Below are 10,789 nucleotides of genomic sequence, written 5' to 3' on the forward strand. Positions count from 1 at the left end.
CACTCGGAGAGGGTCTTTTTGATGTACCCTATAATAATTGAGGGGGGGGCAATATTCAGTAGGGAGCTTTGAATAGGTTTTTCCTGCACAGAATTCCCCCCCCCGTGGCGTGATGAGTATGCTTCTACCGTCGCGCCGTTTTCGCTTTTGCGGCGAACCTCACCATTTTGCCTAGCGGCACATTGCAACGCATGAAAACGCGCCACTTCCACCGCTTCCCTCCCCCTTTTTTCCCTAAATTGAAGAATACCAAGGCCTATTGAACAGCAAAGATAGAGAAGATGAAACCAACGGGGCACACATCGCCGAGAAGGTGGAAAAGGGAGGAGAAACCATTGAAAATACTTTGATGAAATTAAATGTGAGGTACCAAACGTTATTCTTTTCCTCGGGAGTAATGACTGTTTTTTGTGGCACAATATCATTACTGGAATCGTTAAGATATTTTTACTTCACCAATTTTGTGGTCTCCACCTTTTTAATGTAAGTAACCCTTGGCGAGTGGCACTGGGTGTGTGGCATTGGAAGAGATCGAATCGTATCCTTTTTGAGAGTGCACGGATTTGAGGGCCCCTTTGGGGAAAAGGCTTCATGTCTACAACCAGCTCGCAATGTGCTTCTCCCTATACCTCCCATTTGCATTTCTCCCTTTTACAGAACCATGGGGCTTATCATGATGATTTTGGACATCCCGGGAACGCCAAGATGGGCCGCAAAGCATAGGATTATGATAAGGAAGTACATAAAATTTTTAACGAGGTTGACGGGGAAGGCAGTTTGGTTCTTCTTTTTAGGTAAGAAAGCGGCGAAAGAGGGGAAAGCGGCGAAATAGGCGAAAGAGGCGAAAGCGGCATAGTCACATGCTTCTTAAGGGGAGATAGTGCCCCCGACATGCCTCTACCACCGTTGCGTATTCTCTGCTTCCACAGCTTATTCGCATTTCCTAAACCCTCGATATGAACACTACAAACGAGTTCGCTCATTGGGCACGAATGCCCCTCCCCCCCTTGCAGGATCGATGTCGTGTTTGAACCTATGGCCGCACTCGAAAAAAGTTACCTTCTTTAGATCGTTCTGGGTCGTCCTATTCAGTAGCTTTATCCTGGGAGTTGCCGTAGTTGGCTTTTTAATCGCATTAAGAAAATCATTAAGATTGGAAAAATTAAAAAAGACGATCAAGCTGGTATCGAAAGGAGCCTACATTGATTGTTACAGAAAATATAGTGTAGCAGATCCAGACCACGGAATGCAATTTGAAGAATTCAATAGGATGTGTTCAGATCACACAAATGGATATATATATTTTGACTTCTTGGATTTATTTATCATTTTCAATGCCCTAGATGAGCACCAGAAATGTTCCATAAATGAAAGAGAATTTTTGGAGTGGATAAATGGTCCCGTGACTTACTTGTGAGGAAACGTAACTGTAACGGATGAGTTCGTTCCCTGCGTGTGTTTATCTGGGCGGAACATAATGACGACGATGTCCCTTCCCCTCCCACCCTCATTATATGCGTGTGTTTCCCTCGGCATACATAATGCTCATACGCACACTTCAGCAAGTTGGCAACACAGCCAACACAGTCAACGCACACACCGGCTGCGAACAAAGAAATGCATACAGTTAAGAAAAGCGCGAACACCCCGCCATACGCGTATGAGAGGAAACCCGATTAAATTCGTAAAAAATATTTTTTTGTATGCTGTTAAGTTTTTGTTTATCATTGTGAAATAATTTTTTATGAATTTCAATTTTTTTTTTTTTTTTTTTCTTTGCGCATTTTTATTCACCTGTTAACATAAAAACGAAAAAGAAAAGTTGTCAAAAGTTATATGTTTTTCTTTTTAAGCTCTCAGCTAAGTGGTTTCCTTGTGGATTTACACTTGAAAGGCAATCCATTGTTTCCTTCCCGCGTGTGATCGTTTAAATCATTTTATTTGGGGCATTCCACGCATTGCGACTTCGTAGTGGAGGTGAAAATATGGGACTCCCCACGCTCCACGAAAGTGCATGCGGTGAAACGAAGTGATGTCGATACACGCAGACAGGTGAACAGAATCGCACTTTTCGTTTTTGAGGCCCTTTCCCATGATCTGTAAAATCAACATGGGTGTCCCCTTTGGCAGTAATAATCCGGTTTACCACGGAATGATAATTTTTTTTTTTTACTTGCATGGAGTTGCCTCGAGGAGCAGCGGAACGGGCAATAAGTTTAAATGGGAAAAAAAAAAATAAATAAAATAATTAAGTAGCACACATGTGCATTCATACATGCGTATATAGATGGGTAATCAAAACATCAAACGGTTTGCCTCCTTCAAATGAGTTAACCTCCATTGTGTGCGTAACAAATTTCACCCACGTGCAGTGCCAACGAGAGGTAGGAGAGCTTCTCCTCGAAAACTGTTTTTTCATCCTACATGTTAGAGTTTTGGGGGGCGCTTTCCATGCGTATATAAAAAAAAAAAACGGCTCTTGATTGGTTACACACAAGAAGGTTGACCAAGCGGGGGGGGTAGGCATTCTTCAGGGGTACCAAATGGTGGCATCACGCAAAATTGAAGGTCCTCTGCTGGTACACTCTTTGGAAAGCGAAATTTGAGATGGGGAAGTTTAGCTCAGGCGTGGGGAAAAAAAAAAAAAAGCTTATACAAATTATGCAAATGGGTAAAGGTGCATACACGGGGAGAAGGGTGGGAATCTTCGACTCGCTTCTTAACCACTCCCTAACTAAGCCCCCCCCGTAGACTCCTTCGTGGCATCGAAGTCAATGCTGTGGGATGAATTCGCAATGATGTCCTTCTCCGGCAAGAATGGAATTTCATTATCCTCAATAACGAGGGCATTTTTCTTCAAGTCGATCTGGCACTGGTGTCTCCTCAACAAATCCAAGCCGAATATAAAATCAATGTCATACTCATCAATAATGGTTAACGAAACGGCGTAGAAATAGTTTCCAATTTTAATGTCGACCATGTGTATTTTCCCCAAAATGGATTTGGTACCAACTCCTTTGGCAATTCCTGTAAATCTCCTATCCATTAATCTCAAAATGTTGCATTTTTCTGCACACTGCTTGGACATGATACTTGACTGCGCCCCCGAATCCACAAAAGCATGCACCACATTTTTATTTATTTCAACAGGAATGTATAACATGTAAACAACCCCAAATGCTTCTGGGAAATGTTCCTGAGCTAATGCCAAGTTTGAGTTTATTTGATTTTTGTAAATATTTTCATAAATGTATTTTTGTGCATCTTCTGAGAGTGGATCTTTCAATGCATTTTCGTACATACGTTGTTCTCTTTCTTTCTCTTTTTTTTCATTTTCCAATTTTTCTTTTACAAATTTTTTTACTTCTTCTACATTTTGGCTATTTATAGCATCATACAATTGTTTGTCTTGTAATTGTAGGACACCCATCCTCGCTCTGTCATTTTTTAAGTTTAGTAAAATTTCGGTTTCTTTTTTTATGTATTCGTTTTCTTGAACGGTGCGGAAATGCTCCATCAGTGCATTAAACGCTGCATTGTTTATTCCTCCCGCGTTGTTAAAACTGTTTGCGTTCATGCCGCTACCACCACTGGGCGCGATTCCAGTCCCTGTGGAGGTGGAAGGCGCCCCTACTCCTGCTGCTGCCATTTGTGCCTGAGTGCTAGAATTCCCTTGGGGCATCAAATCCAGACTCAACTTCTTCCTCACAAAGAGCAGGTCCCCTTCATTTATGTTCAGCTTCTTCACCGTGTCGAACTTGTTCAAGGGGGCCCCGTTGTATGTCAATTCGTTTTCGTTCATATTTAGCTCGAAGTCATTTTCGATAATGTTGATGATGGTGAAAATTTCCGTGTCTTCGTGCACGTCCAGGCTGGTTATGATCTTGCTGTCGTCGGAGATGGTGATGAAGACCATTCTGGGGACCAGCGGTGGTGTAGGTAGAAGCGGTGATGTAGGTGGAAGCGCGGTTTGTAAGTAGAAACTGTGGTGATACAAACTGGGGCCTCCCTGCTGCGCACAAGCGGGTGAACCTCCGTTTTGCAAAAAGGGGTAACCCGCGCGCCACTGCCACAAGGAACCTTCGACGAAGAGACAAAGCGATGGAACGACGAACGAGCTGCCGTACAGGGGTACCCAGGGAGGTAAAAACACAGCGCGCGCTATGCGGATACCTTACGCGGAAAGAGAAAAGGTAGCGGCGTGGAGGGTACAGTGGACGCGTTACATGGGAAGCATACCCTTCACATGTGTGCACTTTGGAACTGCTCGCCTGCGCGCATATGTCAATTTTTTCGCTTGAAGAAAAGTTGGATTTTATGGCTGCACAGCTGTGTGGCGGGGGGGGGGCGACGTATGCTCGATGTGAAACGCGGGGAAAAACAAAAACAAAGGTGAATGCGAGGGGAAACGAAAACGAAAGGCAAACGAAAGGAAAACGAAACGAAAACAAAAATACTGGGAAAATACAAGGAAAATACAGGAAAAAACACAAAACGCGAGAATGGCACAAAATAAAAAAAATAACGTGACGTAAAATATGTAGCAAGAAATAAAAAACAATCAAATAGGGCCACGTTCAACGAAGTTTTGTTTCGCAAACTCTCCTTTTTTTTCCCCGTTCTTTTTCATGCAGGAATTTTCAACCATGACGTGAACGCAGTGTTTTCTAAAATTTTGAAATCCAATGGAAGTGCAAATGTTTCAGTATAAATTTTGAAGGAATAAAAAAATGAAGAAATTCTTCCTCAATTTTATTTTCCCACTTGTTAATGTCACACTTTTAACATGAGGGGGGGATTTTTTTTTTTTTTTTTTTTTTTTTTTTGCAGTATGCATTTGCACATGGAACAACGTTGGGTGTATGGATGGAGGGTGCCCCCCCGTGCAAGTGGTATCTTCGTGGGAGAGAGAATACCTTTGGGGAAGGACGTTCCTGCATGGGGAACACGCGTGCGTATGGAAGGTGCACACGGAAGGTGCGTACCGAAGGTGCATACAACTGTGCACTTTCGCATGTAAATCACTAGCATGTGGTAGGAGGAACACTGGATCTCGAGACATAACCCATTTATTAACCTCACCTTTTGAATAACATGACCCTTTCGCTGGGAGATTATATTAAAGCGTTCTATGCACTGTCCGCAGAGGGTGGTTACCACAAATGTGCCTCTCGCATGCCGTTTTTTTGGGTCTCTGTGTAGAGGAACATCTGGTGGGTGGCCTGCTCAGGTGAGAGAGCAGAAGGGGGTCTATAACACCCAACCACCACCCCGGTGTCAAAAAAAAAAAAGCGGATTTGACATAAGAGAGGAATGTATACATAGAGGTATATGTGCAGATAAGCATATTTTATGCCTCAGGCAGAACCCCTCTTGGCACTTCACCCGGGGGTAACCCTTTTGAACAAAGCACGACGTCGTGCAGATCATTCAGCTCTGCCGCTTTCCAACGGAACGGTGATAAGTGCGTAAAAGGGGTGACAAAGAAAGGTGACAAAATTGTGATGAAGGTCCTTTGCTTAACAATATTTGTTTTCGTCATTTGAAAGCCCTCCAAAAATTTGCAATACTTGTGTGCATTTTGTGAAGGCGAAAAAGGGGAAAACATGTCCGTGAATAAGCGTGTGTGTGGGGGTTATATGCCCCTTCGGGATTGAGCCCCTGGATTGGTTCAACCTGCCATTATGCATGTGCAAGTTTACTCCTTGTAGAATAATATTCGCATGCGGCTCGTTTGCCCCCACAAGAAGAGTGCAACACGCAGTAGGTTCCAAAAGGGAAATGAATTTTAATTTAAAAAAAACCTTCGCCATAACACTGCCTCCTTCCCAACCCAAAAAAAAAAAAAAAAAAAAAAAAAAATTCAAATTTGAAGAGTACACAATTGCTGCAATTTTGTAGGTACACTTTTTCGAAGTACCACTTAACACATTTTGCAAAATTGGTGAAAAGTGTTATAAAAATAAGGAACAATTTAAATAACCGTGATGTTATAAAAAGAGGGTTAATTTTTTATGTCACCTCTAGTATGGGCCTATAGCCAAGCATACATGTATACTCCCCTTATACTTGTGCGTCCCGTTCGCCTCCAGAGATGGCATTCCGCATCAGCATCCGCAGTTGCTCTTGGCACCTCCTAGCATCATGTTACTATTAAAAAGAAACAATATAGCAGCATTCCCAACATTACGTTGCACTACATTTTTGTCCCACTAGTCTCATTTTTTCTTCTTCTGTGATGTTACATGTTCATCATTCTTTTTTCTCACAACTGGATGTTTCTCCCACCTTAACCACGTGTAGACAATGGCCCAAGTGTAAAATCGTTCCAGAAGAGGGGAGTCCCTTTTTTGTACTGCCTAAGGGGCCTCACTAGCGTGAACAAGCAGTTCGTAGGGAAGACACATGTGAATCATTTTATGAGTCAAGAGAGGGGTGCCCTGTCAACTTCTTCAAACGTACAACTAAACGGACTCAATTCTGAGGATTACCAGAGTGATGAAGAAAGCGACAAATTAGTTTTGAATGACAATGATGAGGATGAATCTGATGAAGGGGAAGAGTCCCATGTGGAAATGAGCGCTGCGGTAGGCGTAACCCACGAGGGGATAATCACCGAATGCGAAGTTGGCGGAAACGTAGGGAGTACCCACTTGGGTGAAAATATCCCAACCCATACACAGAGCTGTGGAAGAGAATCGGATAAGAAAACCGCCCACTTGAGGAAAAGGAACAAGCACGACCCTGACTCGGTAGTGATGTAAGTGGGGTGGAAGGGGTCACCAAAAAGAGAAAAAAATATATATATACATATATGTATGTATATATATATGTAATTGTATATTTATATGTGTATCATTGTGCGTACGCATGTGCCTCCCTGTTCATCATTTTCCCACTGTGCGTACCTCTACATAGATGCCATTGCACCCATCGCACCGCCTCCCTCTCCAATGCACGCAGATATAACGACGTAATCGATTTACCCCCCGACATGTGCACGTCCCCCCTAAGCGAAGAAGAAATAGAACAAGTCAACTCGGGGGGTGGTGGCTTCCCCCTGGAGAAGTACTCATGTGCCGTCGTTTATGCTAAGAAAACGCGTTTATAGGTTGCTGAAGTGGGCTTCCACAATGGGCAGGTTAGTTGTTACAGATTTGCCAAGCACGCGAATTGCAGTTGGAGCGGTTCCCACCGCTTGACTGCCCCCACCGTTCGACTATCAGTGTAACTTCCTACATCATAGCGATACACGCGCCGAACGTCGCATATGAAAAAAAAAAAAAAAAAAAAAAAATTAAAAAGACGCAACTCGAAACGGAAATGCATAACCAAAGGGGTGCATGGAAAAAATAATAACTGAATAAAATTTGTCACTAAAAAAAGGGAAAGTATAGAACGGAAGGAGCAGCCTTTTAAGGGGGGCGCCATCGCCCTCCTGATAAAAATGACAATGGGAAAAGGGGTCCACTGGGTAGGGGCAGCCAAGTAGTCCCCTCGTTCGACTACGGTCTGGGAGTGGACAAAATTGGGGGAGCCTCTTCCGAGAAACACAGAAGAGCCTCCCCTGCAATAGTTGCTCCCCGTCGGTATTAGCCAAGACACCCTGCGTGCTGGCTCTCCCCGCTCACGGCTCGGTTCCCGTGCGGAAGGCAAAGGACGTGTCGAGCGGGTTGTACTTGTAGATGTACCAGAAATCCTCCGTCTTTAACTCCGCAGGAGTCAGCTTGATGTACTGGTATATGGAATTCAGTTCGTCCTTATCCAAGGGGTTAATGTTGTGCCTGTTCAACAGCTGTTTATAAATCAGGTCGATGTTGAGGTTGTTAAAAATGTCCGGCATTTCCTGGCCCAACTGTTCTTGATACTGATACAGCTCTTGGCAGTCATTTATGGTTTGGCTGATGACCTTCTTCACCTTTTCCCGGTTTTCATAAAAGTTCGAAATTTCCTCATCGGTAGGGACCACCGAAATGTTGTTACCCTTATAGTAGAAATGGAAGTCGGAGGTATCATATAGGTACTTTTCTTTGTTACTTAATTTGGTCATTACTCCTTTGTATATTTTGTATTTGTCCCATTCGAAGAGTTTGCTTTCTTTTAGGGCGAAGTATTCTCCTTTTTTTTTTTCCCTTTCGACCCATATCCGGGAGCTGATGAAATTTGAATCATTTGGTTCGTCATTCAATCCAAAGGTGGATTTTATGCGATCGTGTTCTTCCTTCATATCAGTGTATTCATACCTTTTGTTAAAAAATGGGAGGGGGTAATTATTCCAATGGGACCCTCCACTCAGTATAGGGATGTTTGCACTTTTGTAGAAAGCCGTTTGGCTAGTTTTGTTTGGGTCCTTAAGACTATTAAGAATTGTATTTCCATCCATGGTGCATCCTCTATATCGTAGGAAAATTTCATGCAAATCCCACTCTGTGTGTTGATACAATGGATAGTTAAGTGTGAGGACGGAATCTTTTAACTGGCCTATGGTTCTGGGGCCAATTATGGAGGAAGCAACAAATGGTCTACTATAAACGAAGCTTAAGCTTAGCTGGGCTAGGGACATGCCGTGCGATCTAGCTAACTTCATGTATTCGCCTGTCGCATCTTGAGCCCACACACATCTGTGTGATTTGTACAGATAGGGGTACTTATTACATCGGCCATTCCTTGGGCCGTAAGATAAATATCCGTAATCCTCGGCTTTGTTCCCTTTAGAGTCATCCAAGTCGTGATCGAGCTGTTCATCCCCCAGGATGGTGTCCGGTCCCATAGTGTGATACCTCTCTGGATCTAAATACTTCCCTGTTAGTATTCCCCCAGCTAGCAAACCATAAGGAACAAGCGGTACATTAAAATTTTCTCGCAACATCATTTCTACAAGACCGGATGATTCCACCTCATTTCTGTGTAACAAATTGTACAAATTCTGTGTACACACAATTTTCATAAATTTTTTTTTTTTTTTTTTTGCCAAACTACACCACTGGTATATTCCCCAAACAGATTCGTTCGAAACAGCAATATGTCGTACCTTCCCTTTGAGAATTAACTTCTCCAAAATGTCAAACTGTTCTTCTATCGACATTACGTTTTTTCCATTTTGTATATCCTGTGAGGAACTCAAATTTTCAAACCCCCATACGTAAGTGTCTTCCCCTTTTGCACCATTTGGTATGTACCGCTCAGGCATATCAATGGTTAAAATGTCCACATAATTGGTATTTAAATTTTTCAGAATTTTATCTAGTCTTTCTTCTATGTTGTAAAAGGTAGGAGTGTCATCCTTCAGATCTTCCATAATCCAACTTAGGTAATATTCTCCATGGGTAATTTTGTCCACATTTCTTGAGGAACACATTCGTAAATTTATGATGATGTTTTCTCTTTTCTTATCTTTGAGGAATAATTTCATGTTTTTATTTTTCCCCTTTTTGTAGCTGACGGGGTCATGTGGAAATGGGTCATATTCACAAATATCAAAAAAATTTATTCCATATTCGTAAAATGCCATGTTCAGCAGTACATTCACATCGTCTTTGCTGATGAAGTTCTCATTTTCGTACATGTTGGTGCCTATACAAAGCTCACTTACACACAGGTTGCTTTCTCCCAACTTTCTGTACTTCATTCCATATATCAAATCGGCGTGGGTGTATATTTTGTGTGTGTGGAAACTGTTGGAGTTGCTAATTCGGAGCAGTTCGTAAAAAAGGTGTTTTTTCCTCAGATCGTATTTCTCCTTTTGAGTTGAGGAATTTGGTACTTCGGTCGGCTTCTCTGTGTGCACATTTTTTAAAATCGTCTCCATGAGTTCTTGGCTTCCTGGGGGTGGCTTTTCTCCGAACCGCATTTTTTCAATGTCTTCTCTCTCTTCGTACAGCTTTTCATTTTTTTCGTCTTCCTGGAGCATATATTCTACCCTTTTGATGAACTCGATTTTGCGTTCCCTCTCCAGTTTTTCCTGCTCGGCAAGGGGGTCCTCCTGCTGTTTTGGAGCGATATCATCCTGTGAATTGTCCTCCTTTCCTTCCTCTTTCGTGTCGATTGATTTGACTCCCTTTTGACTTCCCCTCTTGCGTCCCTTATTCTCCCGCGCTGCGCTTTTCCCTTTTTCGTCTTCCATGGCAAACTCGTCCTCAAAATATTCGACCGCCTCGTTGTCGTCAAACTGGTCTTCACTGGACTCCTCCGGGGTGGCGGTTCGGTGAAGGGGTTCTCCCTGCGGGGCTTCTCCCCCGTTTGTGTCCCTTTTAGCGATCTTTCTGGCACCCCTTTTAGCGATCTCTTTGGTACCCTTTTTTGTGACCTCTTTGGTACCCTTTTTTGTGATCTCTTTAGCACCCTTTTTTGTCATCTCTTTGGTACCCTTTTTTGTCATCTCTTTGGTACCCTTTTTGGTGATCTCTTTAGTACCCTTTTTTGTGCTCCCTTTTTCCCCCTTTTTGCTTTCCCCCTTTGCTTGCCCTTTAGCCGCCCTCACTTTCTCCCCCTCCTCTTCTACCCCTTCACAGGTGGATGTGTCCTCACCCGCTGCACCACCGCTTTCATTCTCCATAGGGAGGCTTTCCTCCCTTTTTTTCCTTCCCCGACGGGCCCTTACTTTTCCCTTTACCACTTCATCCTTTTCTATGCTTCCCGGTTGTTCAGCGGTATTGCCTACGTTTTTCCTCCTCCTCACGCATAACTTTGTGGCCCGCACGTTTCCTCTAGCAAGGTAGCCTCGAAGTGATGCATCCACATTAGATTGATGCTTCTTTCGTGGTCCCCCTAAATGCACATAAGTAATAAC

General features: G+C 43.2%; 4 protein-coding genes across 4 annotated transcripts; 2 read left to right on the top strand and 2 right to left on the bottom strand.

Annotated features, from left to right (window-relative positions):
* Positions 1–236: 236 nt before the first annotated feature.
* PCYB_134740 (hypothetical protein) lies at positions 237–1,415 on the top strand (the record flags this gene model as incomplete). The annotated part of the gene is made up of 3 exons (XM_004224499.1): positions 237–483; positions 658–794; positions 1,014–1,415. Coding segments are annotated over 3 exons (783 nt in total), but the record flags the coding sequence as incomplete, so codon positions are not given.
* Positions 1,416–2,735: 1,320 nt separating this feature from the next.
* Positions 2,736–3,916, bottom strand: PCYB_134750 (DNA-damage inducible protein; the record flags this gene model as incomplete). Its single annotated transcript, XM_004224500.1, has 1 exon — positions 2,736–3,916. A coding segment is annotated over one exon (1,181 nt), but the record flags the coding sequence as incomplete, so codon positions are not given.
* Positions 3,917–5,875: 1,959 nt separating this feature from the next.
* PCYB_134760 (hypothetical protein) lies at positions 5,876–7,110 on the top strand (the record flags this gene model as incomplete). Its single annotated transcript, XM_004224501.1, has 3 exons — positions 5,876–6,146; positions 6,304–6,760; positions 6,964–7,110. Coding segments are annotated over exons 1-3 (654 nt in total), but the record flags the coding sequence as incomplete, so codon positions are not given.
* A 517-nt stretch (positions 7,111–7,627) lies between these two features.
* Positions 7,628–10,548, bottom strand: PCYB_134770 (oxidoreductase aldo/keto reductase domain containing protein; the record flags this gene model as incomplete). Its single annotated transcript, XM_004224502.1, has 2 exons — positions 7,628–10,186; positions 10,528–10,548. The coding sequence occupies 2 exons, from the start codon at positions 10,546–10,548 to the stop codon at positions 7,628–7,630; spliced, it is 2,580 nt and encodes an 859-aa protein (XP_004224550.1).
* Between the last annotated feature and the right edge of the window lie 241 nt (positions 10,549–10,789).

The sequence above is a fragment of the Plasmodium cynomolgi genome, chromosome 13 (genome assembly GCF_000321355.1).
Source record: "Plasmodium cynomolgi strain B DNA, chromosome 13, whole genome shotgun sequence".
Taxonomy (NCBI): Eukaryota; Apicomplexa; class Aconoidasida; order Haemosporida; family Plasmodiidae; genus Plasmodium; species Plasmodium cynomolgi.